Source organism: Pygocentrus nattereri, chromosome 22, assembly GCF_015220715.1.
Source record: "Pygocentrus nattereri isolate fPygNat1 chromosome 22, fPygNat1.pri, whole genome shotgun sequence".
Classification (NCBI taxonomy): domain Eukaryota; kingdom Metazoa; phylum Chordata; class Actinopteri; order Characiformes; family Serrasalmidae; genus Pygocentrus; species Pygocentrus nattereri.
In genome coordinates, this window is record NC_051232.1 from 17,178,539 (window position 1) to 17,194,892 (window position 16,354).

The following is a 16,354-nucleotide window of genomic DNA, read 5'->3' on the forward strand; positions in this document are numbered from 1 at the left end:
TCTGTATGAACTGCTCTACCAGAATGTATTTAAATATATATATATACACTATGGAAAACATTGTCTCAGGCATTGTATTCATGACTGTTTCATAAAATTATTTTACAAGCATTATAGTCTTCAGATGTCTGGTTCCTATCACCACCACTGTGAACGATTAAGTTTCTCCAGAATAGACCATTTCACACCAAACCACTCTGAATGACTGAATTACCATTTAATTATGTTAAAATTGAGTTCCCCTTTAAGCCCAATCAATTTCTGATCCTTTGTTTTTGTGTGAACTACAACCCCAATTCCAATGAAGTTGGGACGTTATGTAAAACATAAATAAAAACACAATATGATGATTTGCAAATCCTTTTCAGTCTATATTAAATTGAATACACTACAAAGACAAGATATTTAATGTTCAAACAGATAAACTTTATTGTTTTTTGCAAATATTCACTCATTTTGAATTTGATGTCTGCAACACGTTCCAAGTTGGGACAGGGGCATGTTTACCGCTGTGTTACATCACCTTTCCTTTTAACAACACTCAATCAGCGTTTGGGAACTGAGGACACTAATTGTTGAAGCTTTGTAGGTGGAATTCTTTCCCATTCTTGCTTGATGTACAACTTCAGTTGCTCAACAGTCCGGGGTCTCCGTTGTCGTATTTTGCGCTTCATAATGCGCCACTCATTTTCAATGGGAGACAGGTCTGGACTGCAGGCAGGCCAGTCTAGTACCCGCACTCTTTTACTACGAAGCCATACTGTTGTAACACATGCAGAATGTGGCTTGGCATTGTCTTGCTGAAATAAGCAGGACGTCCCTGAAAAAGACGTTCAGATAGTGGTGAACCTCGCCACATCCTTGCTTGTAAACGACTGAGCCTTTCAGGGATGCTCTCTTTATACCCAATCATGACACTCATCCAATTAACCTGTTCACCTGTGGAATGTTCCAAACAGGTGTTTTTTGAGCATTCCTCAGCTTTCCCAGTCTTTTGTTGCCCCTGTCCCAACTTCTGTGGAACGTATTGCAGGCATCAAATTCAAAATGAGTGAATAAAAAAAACAATAAAGTTTATCTGTTTGAACATTAAATATCTTGTCTTTGTAGTGTATTCAATTGAATATAGGTTGAAAAGGATTTGCAAACCATCGTATTCAGTTTTTTCATTTGTTCTACATAACGTCCCAACTTCATTGGAATTGTATAAAAAAATGTAATAGATTATATTTTGATCATATTCCATGAAAATGTCGATCTATGTCAGGGGCACTAAAATGCCTGTGGAAGTGCATGTACTTGCAGACTGCTGTTCTAGCTCTTCCTGAGAGAATGTACGCACATGCTTCTGTTAATCATTTATACCTTCTTGTTGTTCGAGGATGAAGGTAGACAGGTCATTGATATCGGTGATAGTTGGGTGGCACTGCAGGGTCATCATTACTACGCTGTCCTGTCCAGGAAAAATATGCACCAATTTCTGTTTCAGCCTAAGTGTCTCCTCTGCTGACCTGTTCGCCTTCTCCTCACCCTTTGGTGGAGCCCGGCCTGACTTTTTAGGTCTACTGGTGCCCCCTGTTGTCAGCTCGCGGTACTGTAGAACCTCTGTATGAGCACGAGGAGGGGAGGCTAGTGAACAGGAGGAGGCCACACCCGCAAACGAGTGACTGCCCAGAGCTGGGGAGCTGAGAAAGGAAAGAGAAAGAGAGAGTTAGGCGGCTAAAATGCAGCTAATAAGAACGCGTTCTTAAACTCCTACTTCTGTGCAAGTATAATGTCGCTGTCCAGCAGCAGGCAGCACATATCGCCTGGGCTGCCTCTGGCCACATTTCACCTTTTAGCCTCTAAAAATGCAAAACATGTAGGCCAACTGGCCATTTTGCTTGGAGATTGTTTCCAATATTTTTCACCTTTAGCAAACCTCTTTAGTAAGGCTTGGAACCAATTGCATCAAATCACATTTTTAAAAATTTTGGAAACAAATTAAATGGTTAAGATTTTGTCGGGGTTTTTGAAGAAATATGTCCTTAAATCACCATTTAATAAAAGTTATGTAATAAATATAAATTTGGAAATGATTAAAAAATACAGTTATAAGCATTAAACTGAGTCAAACTGAGACAAACAGACAAGCATTTAGTGGAAGAGCAGGCCTAACGCTCCATACATGGAGATTCCGCTCTAGAAGCAGGTAGTGCAGGGTATGAATGGAAGCTTTGATAGTAGGGTCACCTGGCCTAAGAAAGCCTGAGAAACGCAGTGAAAACAAGCTAACCGTTAATGAGAAGAGGCAGATAAGACCGACAGAGACTAGCTCATCAGTCAAAATTAATGAGGAATGCACCCAGTGCTTGCTCAGGGTGACCTGATGTGCCAGGATGAGGGAATTATATAAAAAATATAGTTTGAGTTCGTTGGGAAATAAGGGTTCCTAGGGAAGTCAGAAAAAATAGGAGGGGCGATGATCTCAACCCAGGGAAGGGTGATAAACTTGCCCAGGAGTGGTATAAAGTGTAAGGTGTATGAATTGTCTGTATATTTTGGCTTTCGGGTGCCGCTTTGTCACATTGGAACTAATGAATGAAGAAAGCCTTTTCTTTCCTTTGAACTGAACCTGCGGCTGAAGTTTGTTTTTTCATCTGACTTTGACTTTTTGCACGACTGATTCTTCACTTTTCTTTAACTTTTGCAAGAATGTTTTTTCAATCCTTTAAATTTGATACTCGTTTTTACATTAGCGCACAGATTAAATTAAAACTAAAATTTTGATTTAACTTTAATTAATTAGTAACATTTTTCACATCGTCCGGGACTTGTGGGCTGAAGATGAGGAGCTCTGGGTGCCAACAATTTGAAGAAAGTCATTTGGTGTCAGTCAGAATTGTTCACAGTGGTTATAAGAACCAGACATCAACCTCTAAAATCTTCCTCACAGAAAGCTATTACACAAAATGGTTATGAATATTGTCCGATGCCTGAAACATTGTTTTAGGATAATTCTGAGAAGCTTTCAATCTAAAACAAAGTATTTTTAACTGATTCTTTTTTTTTAAAAAAGGTGTAGCGGAGAGGTACATGCAGGGTGTTATAAGGCAAAATAGTGCCCAAAGAAAAATAATTTTTCAGATTTACATCATCAACATTACTCAAGAAACATGTGCACTGCACTCTCAGAAAAAAAGGTACGACACCGTCACTGGGGCAGTACCCTTTTTGTCACTGGGGTGGTACGCTATGGGGTACATCTCTATACCTTCAGTCAGGGAACATAACTGTACCATAATCCACTAAAATTATATTTTCTAAGTGGTACTGACTCCACACACCCCATCTAGCCTCCAGGCTTTTTATTAAATGGTTCTGTTTTAAAACATTAGTTTATAAAAAGATACAAATATCTATTTTTCCACTAAGAAAAACTCATTTAAGGTACACAATTGGACCTTAAAACCACTGTTGTACCTTTGAGAGAACGTTTACACTGTTTGTACCTTGATGACCGAATCACGTACCTGCATGGTACCTTTATTTCTAACAATGTGGTTGTTAAGGATAGTAAATAAAATGGCTGTATAATCATTTATACATCACCACCACTGTAAAGAAATCGGATTTTTTTTTCAACAATGAGTCGTTCACATTAAACCACTCTGAATGTCTTTGGTTACATCTTAGTCACTGATTTCTGCAAAACACTGGTGGAAATCTTTAATAAAATAATGCGTTAAATGACGTTTTAAGTTAAATAAACTAGTGTTACATTGTAAGGCTATCACTGCAGTAACTAAACAATACCTAAACAGTTCACTGACCTTCTAATTGTAAGTTAACAGAAAAGGTTTAATGAACTCAAAGTTCAATGTTCTTAATATTTTAAGGCAACAGAGTTACTTACTTCTTTAGTTTAAAACACAGAATCATTTTTTACAGTGTAGGGCTTCAAAACTGCAAGATTGTTTTGGTTCAGATTAAAAGTATTATCATTATTGAGCAGATCTAAATAGGTTGTGTGAGTCATGCTGTCAAAGCTGAAATAATAATTTAAAAGTCAGAGGCATTCGGTCGTATTTGGCAGCACCACGTCATACGCTTTAATATATTTACGTCATGTGCACAGGTTGAATAAGAAGGTCCAGCTTGATATTTTGGTCTCAAATGTGAACTTAAAGTTACTCTGACTCTGAGGTACGACGACAACAGAAGATAATTCACTCACATTCTCAGAAGACACGTCCTTCACCAAGTTCTCTTTTTATATTCTCTTTCAACATAATCATAATCATAATCATCAGATTCATCCGCTCAAGGAAGGTCCAAAGCACAACCCATGTTACAAAATGTCCTTCTGCATGTCGTGTGCAATTACACATTTCCATCAGAGATGTCTTCAAATCCCCAAACCTTACATAGTGTAGCTTTAAGCCTAGGTTGTTTTTTCTTGTCCTGCGAATTTGTTTCAAAGATAAAAGTGATGGTATGTGCATCCTAGCATTTCACCTGTTCTGCTTTCGTAAGAAGTCATTGAGGTGAGGTCCACCTCTGCCGAGCGGATCATCTGGTACCATAAAGAGGTCCCCCGCAAACAAATACTGCAGCAACCTGGACAGAGGAAGTCTTTGGTAAATATTTTGTACCAGATAGCAAATATCAGAGACTGTTGAGCCAAATATGGCAAAGAGTGCATCATCAGATATGGAATGACCATAGGTGTAATGTCCAGGGGGATGAGGGTGTTAAAAGTATTTATAAAGCATCCATATAAGCCCTCAATTCTGAATTGTGATAATTGGGAATAAAAAAATGACCCTTTTTTTATGCATCCAATGGTACTATAAACAAATGTATCAGTATTACTAATATCAATATACTAAATACTGATTAAACTTATACTATATTATAAATACTGGTTCTAAAATACCTATACCTAGAGTGGGAAAAAGTAGCATAAATAAAAGATTATATAAAAGCCATCTCTTTTTCTTGAGGATGCATGCCCCCAGACCCCCAAACAAGGTTCTGTTCAACCCCTCCAAAATTATGCCCTCGACAATCACTGCAGATTTTTTTTCTCTGTGATTTTATGCATAGAAACTGGTGTTGGGACTACAAGGTCAGCTCCTACCTTTTCTTGATGATTTCCTTCCATGCACCTGACTCCTCCACGAGGTCTCTCATATTGTCATTGGTTACAATCACTCCATCTGTCTGCTGTGCAAACTGCAGCATCATTCTGTCAAACATTCCACATGAGCACATCAGAGGCAGCATATGTCAAATACAAATGTAAACTACAGCTTTAACAAACAGAAAATTTCATATTCGGTACTCTCTGGAGAACTTAAAGTGACCTTTAATAAATACTATTACACAGCTTAGCTACTAAAAATAATACAAGGACAAAAATAATACAAGGACACATCACATAGGTATCCTTTTAACCCTGCTCTACACAGTCCGACTGTTTTATAGCTCTATTAAACATGGTATAAAACGGTAGCTGAAAGGTTCATGAATTGTGCCTGTCGAATGATTAAAAAAGAATAACTGTGATTAATCGCACTATTTTTGATAATTACATTAATCACGTTTGTCTTTTTTTTTCCTTTTTCCTTTTATCATGTTAACTTTAGCGCATTAGCTCCCTTTTACCCTGTTCTTCAGTGGTCAGGAGCCCCATGGACCCCCACAGAGCAACTGCTTTTCAAAAGCAGTCATTTTTATAGCATAAGCTGACAAAATAATAAATGATCAGAATGTATCTCTTAATTTTAGTAATTCAACGACGTTACTTCCATCATGTGAGTATGGAGGTGTCCCTTGTCAAAACCCCATGTTTTGTCGATTTTCTAGGTGAATAAAGTTAACACACCCTCTACAGAGATCACATTTCCTCACATTTTAATGGTCAGCCTGTGCATAAGTAAAGGCATGTTTTAAGGTTTATTTTTTTCTCATTACGTTACAAATAAATAGAAACTGTGCAATAAAATTTGCAGAAAAATGCCATATATAAGTTCCATATAGAGAACATGTTAACTTGAACTTGGAAAATGAACAAAGCATGTCATTAGACCAGGGCTCTCAAGGGGGACTACAGCTTTCCACTGTACTATTGCTGTTGTTGCTGCTCAATGATTTGTCTCAAGTTCTCCCATATGCACTGTCCAGTGTAGTCTGTTGAAGGTGTTGCTTTAAACAACAGCTTAATAGACATTTTAATGAGAGGGCTACAATTATGGATTTTATCATAGTAACAATGTACAAAGCATCTGTGCTTCAGCCTGCAGGACAACAGAGGATTAAAAAGGGTCAAAGTAATGACACTAACAAAAGAGTGACATTAATAATAAGATATTAACATGTAAGCCTAATGTAAATCCTGTTGCAGTGAACAAATATCAAAAACAAACCATTATTTTTTTTTATTCAACATGCAGAATGTTATTAATCATCTAATTGATAGGAATCAAGACTCATCAAATCAGTACAGAACAATGATCACCATAAGAGGTCACTAACAACAGATAAAATACATGATGTACCTGTCATCATAGGAGTTTATCCTCTGTCCCATAACCTCTCTAGAGGGGGTAAAGGACAGGAGACGAAGATCCTGCAGTTGTGTCAGAAATTGCTGCTCTTTAAAAGAGAATATACCATTAATATTGAAAATTACTTCAGTTTCCTTTTTAAAAACCTAACCATAATGGTGGAAACACCATATACTAATTGTACAGGCATGCAGTAATTCTTACCTTTTATCTTTGGGTCTTTCTTCTGTCTCCACTGGGGAACAAGCACTGTAATTTCGCGATGCCCTCGGTTCCAGAAGTACTCCACAGCCAGAGCGATGCCTCGACAGGAGAAAAACATCCCCAAGCCATGACTGGGGTAATATAGAATCATTACTCTTAATCATACCACCCATCATAACCAAGTACTGTACATAATCAAGTATAAAAGCGCCAGGCTGTTTACACCCTGCGTCAATGCAGTGTGTGTTTTGTTATCACGTTTGGTGGTCAGAGATGCATCCTGACCACATTTAACAGAAGTGTAAATGGAATGTTTTCTATATCTGCATAGTCTTAGGAAGATGCTACAAGTCTTAACTTCCTTCTCATGCCCAAAAAGTCCTCTGGACAGTAGCTCCATGACCAAACACTCTTCACCTCAGATGCAGACAATTAGTTACCTGTTTTAAACGTGTTCTTCTGATACTCTACAAAATATAATACACTGGTAGTAACCCCATTTACAGTAGGTTCCTGGAAATAAAAAATAAAATTTGTATGTGTTGCTGTGCTTTTTATGCAGATCAGATGTGGCCACACTGTCAGTTACAGGTGTAAACAGAATCTGGCCAAAGTCCATCCAGATATGATCCAGATATGAAATTCATGTTAACACAAGGAGTCATTCCATGTCAGATCACTGGGCGTCAACATTATTTCTTGCAGATGTTTGAGAAACTAGCTCTACTTTACTGTGGAGTTTCACTACGTTTGACATTTTCTATGCTGATTTGACAGGAAAATATGTTTGGTTGTCATTTTTTTTCTTGCTTTTGACAATTTCAAATCATGGTCAAGTAAGCTAACCTCCTATGCTAAAGCTAACCTTACATTTTACATGCTGTACACAATGCATATAAAGGTTTGATTCATTCAGTAATATATAAGCAATTTTGTTACTGATGCTAATTCCCATTTTTACTGATGGTAATTCCCAGTGTTTAAAGTATATATTTTCCCCTGCTTATCTAATTATTTTTTTCCTCACCTCATGGCCACATTGCTCCCATCAATGATGATCTGTCGTAACCCTGAGTCACCAGAGGTATTAGTGAGCTGCAGGTCAAAGGGCTTCTCCAAGCTTTCCAAGAAGCGCTGTGATCCTGTGACAACCGCCCCTGTTTTGCTTGGTGGAGGTCCATGTTTGTATTTAGGCCTGTTGGCTGGGTTCTCCATCTGAGCATTTATTTGCTGTTCTGAGACAATGGGATGCACTGGTGATAGGGGGTAGGAAGGCTGAGGTGGTCCTCGAATAGAATGACGGAAGGTTTGAATTGTTTGGCTGTGAAAAGTTGAAGGACGTGCTGGTTTGACGGACCAGTCCACAGTGTCCGTTTGCATTAAAGGTCCTTGAATTCTTGGCTCTGCACTGGTCCTTTCTCTTACATCTACTTGCACTACCTCCGTCTTGGTTGACTTTTCACTTAGACTTATTCCTCTATTGTTCTCAGGCTTTTCCGTCTTTGTCACTTCACTCTTCCAATCGACTTGATTCTCTTCCTTGAAATCTGTCTCCCTCAGCTTGTGGGAAGGTGCTGCTTTTCTTTGCTGCTCTTCCGTTTTTACCGCTCTCTTTCTTTCATCGTCTCCTCTATTCTCAGGGTCTCTCATGCCCATTCTCTGCAGTTCATGGATCAGCTCATGTGGTGTCAGTTGAGGGCGGGTGCTGTAAACCTCAGCCACATTTTCCTCTGTGTACCCACAGCTGGCCGCTGCCTTTTTCACCACTCCAAGGACAAAGTCGTCCTCTTTTGTTCCTGAAGCCCCATTCACACCCACACCTGCCTCCCTGGTTATGCCAGGCAAGGCCTCCTGATCTAGGACTCTGGCATTGCTGTGCTCTATCGGAATCCCAGATTTTTCTTGCTTTTGCTTGATCAAGTTAAAGTCCACAGAGGGCTCAAGTCCTTGACTTGCCTCCTTGGTCAAGCCAGGCAAGGCCTCCTGAGCTAGGACTCTGGCATTGCTGTGTTCTATTTGAATACCAGAGATGTCTTGCTCTTGCTGGATTAAGTCTAGGACCTGAGAGGGCTCTCTTGGTCCTGTACGGGTTAGAACCCTGCACACAAGTTGTTCATCGTAGCCCATTGCAGTGAAGAATTTAAGGAGGTGCTCATGTTCCTGTTTGCTTCCAGTAGACAGCAGGTACTCCTCCTGCTGTTCTGACTCTTGTTGCTCCTCTGTGTGCTGGGATACACCTACTGAACAGTGCAAGAACTGACTGTGAGATGTTCCACTTAAGCCTTTTTCTTCTCTAGGCTGCTCTTCCTTATTTTTGATGTAATAATTCTGGGATTTGGGTGAAAAATCTGATCGAGGGGTATGTGACAGATATGTTCCATTTTGTTTACCTAGAACATCAGGTGTTCTATGCTCTGTAGATTTTCTATGCATTAGTCTATCTATGTTCTCCTGCAGTTCCAGTAGTGTTCTGCTGCCTGCTGAAACTGCTGCACTATCCAGAGTGCTTGAGCCCACTCCTGACTGCTTAAACAAGTCCAGAAGAGCCTCTTTAACCACAACTGGCAGTGCCAGCAGATCCAGGGTGTAACTGTCCTCTGGCCTCTCCACCAGTGACTTGAAGGTCCGGCGTGAATCCAGGGACTCGCTTGCTATATCAATAGGCTCTAACTGGCTGTTCCGGTACTTATATGCCAGGCCTGTAATGAGAGAGTAGGCCTTCACAACAGGCTCAGCCAAGCCAAAGATGAGGAGACAACCCACAGAGCCCACCTGGGGATGAAAGATACAAGAGTAAAATAGGATTAGAATGGATCGGAAAACAGAATAGATTGAAACTGACTGGAGTAAGATCACAAGATTTGAATAAGAGCACAAATCCAAGAAGAATGGGGCAATTGATAATAGATGAAAAGATTGACAGTAGCAATCAAGCAAGCTTTACTAGAGGTGGGATGTGGTATCTGGCACACAAACATAAGCACCTATGGAAATCCGGTTTTCAGACTTGTGTAAACCATAACTTAGTCCAACAACCATCAGCAGCTAAAGTCTGAATAGTCCATACCAGGACAGAGAGGTTGGAAGAGGGGTTGGAAGTTCAATATCACTAAAACCAACAAAAATGAATGTTTGTATGGTGGGATGATTGGCCATTGCATGAGTGAACAGTTCCAGTCCTGAAGGATCCTAGTCCAGCACATGTTGGTGATTTTCCTGCTCAAACACACCTGATTAAACTCAGTTTTTTCTTAAAATCTTTAGTCAGTGCGTTTGAGCAGGAATATATGCAAACTGTGCTAGACTCTAGGCATCCAAGAATGGAACAGGACACCAAGCATTACTTGGAGTGTCCTGGGCAAGGTAGGCAGTAGCACATAGACAAATAACACATAATACCCAGCACAGCAAAAATGTAAACAATTATTATGCAAATTAGGAAAATGTCTCAAAAAGAGGGTGACATCTAAATCAATCTACATACTGAAAGCAATCAAAACAACAAAGTCTTTTATCACATGTCCTGGCTAACGTTACAAAATATAGGTTGCCTATAGAGCAGAGGAAGTTGCAAAATGGGGCAAAGTTACACAATGACAGACTTTGGAAATATAAAGCTAAATTTTTGGCTCCTTCAATCCTGTTACAGTATATATCCATTTTGTGGCTGAAAAAAGCATTGATACGTGGATTGGTGATTGGTATGAACAGATGAAGTCTTAAAGCTCTTCTAAAATGCTTTTGACATGATCAATTTTCATGGTATAGGACTAAGGCTACTTTGCAGGATACACCACATTTTTTCAAGCTGACTATGTCTTTGCTCGGAATATAGGTCAAAATTAGTGTCAAGTATGTGGTATTAGACCACAAAATGCAGAAAGGTACCCACAAATGCTCTGACTCTGTTCACCTGTTTTCTGTATCATATGATCTAGTTAGCTTGGTTTATAAGCCCAGGCTTATTCCATACTAAGGCTTATTATTCCGTAACTACAGGGGCATCATTGCAAACTGACTGAGCTATTCTAAGGTTATAGATGTATTAAAACTTGACCATTTAAGGGGTCAATCACAATTATTTATATGACAATGAATTGTCAGCTAAAATTTAATGATCATGCCAGACCTACTCTGAATTTTACACAGCACCGTATCTCTGGCAGATGACCATTATATATAGTCTTCATGATTAAAGTCTTTTTGATCTAAGTCTTTATAACTGCCCTTAAGCTTCTATATTAATAGACACACTCATAGGCCAATGAGCACAAGGCTCAGGTGAATCTTTTTTGCCTGCAACTCTAATGTGGTGTTTACTAGCTTTACTACAGTATAACTGTTGCCTTAGACATTTGGAAAATGGTTCTCCTGAACACAGAAGTAATGACACTGCCAAAGCAAGGTATCCACTAAATTAACAAACATAAGAGATGACACTGCTGTCACTATTGATACCAAGAGAAAAGGAGCAGAGTTGAACACAGAACTCTGTGCAATACAATACAATACAATAAACTACAATATACAGTGCAATACAATAAAATACAATATATAAGTGCAGCACTACTGCAATCAATATTTAATTCAGTGCTCATTTAAGTGCTGTGTAAAGAGATGGTCTTCAGTCTGCATTTGAAGACAACAAGAGACTTGTTTACATCTTAATGTGTCAAAGTCCCATTTAATATGGACATATTTTCAGTTTGTAATTCAAATAATCCACTTGATTCATGTTGAGCAGTAGCTATTGGCACCCATTCCTATCTAGCTATTGGCACCCATTCCTATCCCTCTAGAGACTCACAACCCCCTACAGTAAGATGTAGTAAATTGTGGAAGTTAAAACAGTAAAGATAGTAGGTAGACCAATATCTTGGTTTAGAGAAAGCCGGCTAAAGTTGGGAAAGTTGTGGAAGCTTCAATAAACAGCCTTTGAATTGTTTCTACTCACCTTTATATGTGCTGAGGTAATTCTGATCAGGCAGTCAACGAACAACCCCCTGGCACCACAGAACACACAGTGAAGGTTCTTTGGATATTGGACTTCGTTTTGAGCCTCCTGGTTCACAACACCTTTTACAAAAAGCTGAGCAAAACAAACAAGACATATGAAAAGAGACGACCCAAGCGTATATGATACCAAGCCCTAGAGAAGAAACAAGCAGAGAAAATGCAGTAGTAGCAAAACTGCCTCTGAAAACTAAGGCCTGGTTTTCTGGATGTGAGTTAAGCCTGCATTTCCAATGGTGAGCCATCACTATAAATCTACTTTAGTCGAGACTTTGGCTTACACATGGTCTGGGAAACCGGCCTTATGTGAGCAGGGGGAAAATACAACCCCATTTCCAAAAAAGTTGAGGGGCATGTTTGCCACTGTGTTTCATCACCTCGTCCTTTTTTCACCACTCTGTAAGTGTTTGGAAACTGAGGCCCTGTGTTGCCCCAATTTTTTGGAACGTTGTCAAATTAAAATGCACCAATTTCAAAATAGGCAATAAAGTGTCTCGGTTTCAACATTTGCTATGTACTATTTTCAATGAAATATAGGGTTTCAATGATTTCCACATCATTTTGTTTTTAGTTGTCCTACATGTTTTGGAAATGGGGTTGTACATAGTTGCACCATTTCAAAATAGAAAAGTAAAAAAAAAAATCCAGGATTCAAGATGAAAGGAGTCAATATAACTAACTAATTGTATATACGGAATATGGTACAGTTATATTCTCTGAATCAAGGTGCTAAAGATGTAGCCTTGAGTGATGGAACCTGAAAGGTACAATTTAGCACCTAAAACCTGTCATCAGACAATGTCTTCAACAGTTTCGCTTAAGAACTTTCTCTGAGGAAGTTTTCAAGAGGCATTAAATGCTTCAGATGTCTGGTTCCTATCACCACCACTGTGAAAAATTCTGAATCAATAAGGTTATCAAGAACGAAGCACTGCACATCAAAACACTCTGAATACTGAATAAGTTTATATCTTTACTATTGAATTACACGGAAAAATGGCAAAATCAGTGGAAATGTCTTAGAATAGAAGGAAATCAGGGAAAATAAACCAGTAAGGTAAGATAATGGCATAATGGACTGACATCAAGTTAGTTATTTATTACAGTTTATGCAGTTCCTATAAACTGATTGTAGTTTACTGGCTGCTTTGTCATAGTTTGCCATAATAACAATAACATATCATCCTGTTACCATAGGTTACATAGGCTACCATAGGGTTAAGGTTAATAACATCAAATCAATCGTCCTCATGGACCAACTTTGGCCTACTGGCCACACTTTGGGCAGCCCTGTTCTAAATCATGTAAGACCTGAAGCCTAATTGTAAAGCTAAGCTCCGATGACAGGGGCGAACTGACTAAACAAAACTATTTTGTGGGGAAACAATAAAAAAACAAGAAAACCACATCAACCTGCGTGAAAGAATAAAACCCACCTTTGCTGCCTCCATGTCTATTTTTCTTCCTTTCAGCTGCAGCCAGATCTGTCCATCCTGAGATGTATATGCATCTTCTTCCCCACCTATTGTTAAGATCACCCTGAACACTCGCTCCACTGTATTTTTCAGGTCCAGCAGACAACCTCGCAGCACACCAGGACAGGTGAATTCGTCCTCCATCTGCTGCTCTCCTTCTATCTTTACCCCCAATCCTGGGACAGCTGACAGGGCCATGACAAAGCAGGACTGTAGACGACGATGGTCAACACTTACTAGAGCATTTGAGAAGGCGTGGAGAGATAACAATAGAGAAAATCCATGTTTTTAAGGAGGCCTCACTAGGATGGAGATAAGTCATAAGTTTTTTTTTTAATGAGCTAAAGGATTGGAAAATGGCCATGATAAAATGATAAAGCTCTTTTCATTCAAAGCTGGACAAATTAATATGCTGATTAAGACATAGAGGTAGTCAATAAGGTCATCTAATGTAAAGGGCCATTCCAGCCTAAAAATGTTATTTGTTAGGGTATATAGTGCTGTGTCACATCAGTCAGCCTCGCCCTATTAACATAATGAAGACTTCTGTTTTTTTTTTTTGTTTTTGTCCCCCAGTGCTCTCTTACTACAATACCCAGCATGCATCACACATGTATGTCACTGGAATTCCTCCCAACTACGTAAAGAAATCGACTGATGTGCTGCTGATGTGGAGGCTGATAAATACAGATGTGATCCAGCACCCTAGCTGTGACTTTAGCTGTCCAGCTTCTTTCTGCATATGGCAACTAGCAGACAAAAAACACATTTTAAACAGCCTGGCCCCAGAAATATTTGTAGTTTTTCAAAAAGCTCCTCCCACCTTCAAGATACATCATCAAAGGGGGAGTTTCCTAGTCTCACTGTAACATCTCACTGTCAAGACTACTGCAGCATCGCTACCGGAGGCAGATATGTATATTTACAACCAGTATAGCAAAGTTTACATTTTCCATTTTGGCTGGAATGCCCCTTTAATCAGCAACGTTAAAGGTGAATTCCACCAATTTTTCAAAATTTCTCAACAATTAAATGACTGAGATGTAAACAAAGTCATTTAGAGTGTTTTGGGGTTAAATGCTTCAGTCTTGCTGACTCAGATCCCTTTACAACGGTGGTGACAGGAACCAGAGTAAATGTCACCATGTTTCCAACGCAAGCATAGCCGTTTTACTTACTATCCAAAACCACCAGTGAGTCTAAACACATCTTCTGAGCTTCATACGTAATGCGTAAATAGTGGAATGGCGAAACACCTGGAAAAAAGATTGAGGGACTATTTTGCCTCAAACGCCCTGCATGTACCCTTCTGTCATGAATGAGTTTTTAAATATATGTTTAAGATCAAAATGTAATCTAAAAACTATGGTAAAAGAGTATTCCAGGCATCGGGCAGTGTATCCATAATCACCGAATCGAATAACTTTCTCTGAGAGATCTTTTAAAGACGGACATCTGGTTCCTATCACCACCACTGTGATTCTGATTCAGTGCGGTTTGTAAACATTTGTGTAATTATGTTTAATTTTTTTTTTGGGGGGGGGTGGTGGGGGGTGGTGGAGTTCCCCTTCAACAAAGGACACCAACACAAGACAAATGGGCTTCTTTGATGTTGTTACGGGGCAAGAACTCATTAAAAGAACGTTATATGCGGTTAGATTGGAAAAATGTTAGCCTACCATGGTCACTTCAGCTCCCTTCACCTGCTGGCTTTTTAAGTTTCGATTACAGTCGTTGGTCGCGTCTTCCACACTTACTCGGGTAACCTTATTCCGTATGTAAGACACCAAAGTTCACCCCTGTCCGATTAGCACCCAAACGGCCCCGATGTTACGCCTGTTATAAATTTTTAACAGCTTTGTACAACTTCCTGCTCCATCGAGTTAAAAACACGTCGTGCTCGCCGTGAATGTGGGTTATTATTGTTGACAAAATGAAACTTGGGGAAATTCACAGTAGGCGGAGCGGCTACCGTAACGAACGTATATGCTGTACCCTACAATTCTCCAGCTTCTTGTTCGCCGTTTCCCGTTCCACCTTAAATGGTGCAGAATTTTAAAGTGGAAAGGGAAAATTCGACCTCAGCTTAACGGACGCAAATGGCTAAACAGGACCAATCTGGCAACCCTGTCAGTTACTCTACACAGAAGTGCTGCTTTTTCAGCAAAAGCCAACATTCTTTGCACTGTTATAAACAGGGTAGACGCTACACGACCTTCACGGTAAGCTGGCTTCCTGTTCGACCGCTTTCTTGTTCGAATTTTCCCGTTCCACTTTAAATGGTGCAGCAATTGTCACTGCTGCCCCATTTAAGGTGGAACGGAAGAATTCCAGTAAGAAGCTGGTGAGTAGAAGCTGACGTCAGCTTCCTGCTGCCTATACGGTTTCAGGGTCTCTACAGTGAGACTATACAACACCAGGCGGGAAATAACGGCTGTCTGAGCAGACAAAATATACAATATGTCAAATCAGTCGTCGGTCAAATAGAAATAAAACGGGTCTGCGAATGTTTTGTCTTGGATACAGCTGCGCAGAAGCAGACCGAGCTGTGGTGGGAAATTCCACTGACGTCAAAACTCAAGGCAACGTTTCCGTTTTGGTGTTTGGGGGAGAGAGATGACAAAAAGAGTGACGATATGGAAATGCGTTCACATTAATATCAAACGAATGCAATAGCCCTTCCTTTCTGAGTTCATTCGCTCGCCACAGCCGCACAGCTTTTATCTTCTTCGAACACAACTGATGGAGAGTCGATTCCAAAAGAGTCGATTCTTTGAACTCCGACGCGTCTAAGTGTGAGGGCCGACTCTTGGCCGGTGACTCTGAGTGTCGAAGTTCTTAGAGTCGACTCTTCAAAGTATTCCAAAAAATAGGAAAGAGCCAAACGCAATTCAGTCGAAAAAGTAAATGTACTGTAATGGATTTTCCCTGGCTCCATGAACCTCTAGCAATACATGTTTTTTTTCTTGAATGTTCTTTATACCTCTTGTCACTTTTGGTGGTCATAAAAATAAATGAATATATAAGCCCGAGTCGCCAGAATCTAACTGCTGCGCCATTTAAGATGGAGCGGGAAAATTCAAAGAAGAAGCTGGCGATTAAGAAGGTTAC

The 16,354-nt window shown here is 39.6% G+C and overlaps 1 protein-coding gene across 2 annotated transcripts; it reads right to left on the minus strand.

Annotated features, from left to right (window-relative positions):
• Positions 1-1,128: 1,128 nt before the first annotated feature.
• khnyn (KH and NYN domain containing) lies at positions 1,129-16,200 on the minus strand. 2 transcript variants are annotated; one of them, XM_017709356.2, is made up of 9 exons: positions 14,923-16,200; positions 13,205-13,453; positions 11,710-11,844; positions 7,783-9,527; positions 6,756-6,886; positions 6,543-6,639; positions 5,123-5,230; positions 4,498-4,599; positions 1,129-1,685 (listed from the first exon to the last, which is right to left on the minus strand). In XM_017709356.2, the coding sequence occupies exons 1-9, from the start codon at positions 14,923-14,925 to the stop codon at positions 1,352-1,354; spliced, it is 2,904 nt and encodes a 967-aa protein (XP_017564845.1). In that variant the 5' UTR covers positions 14,926-16,200; the 3' UTR covers positions 1,129-1,351. The 2 variants fall into 2 exon arrangements, with proteins under 2 accessions (XP_017564845.1, XP_017564846.1); XM_017709357.2 differs by having other exon boundaries at positions 13,205-13,479; positions 14,923-16,199.
• Positions 16,201-16,354: the final 154 nt, after the last annotated feature.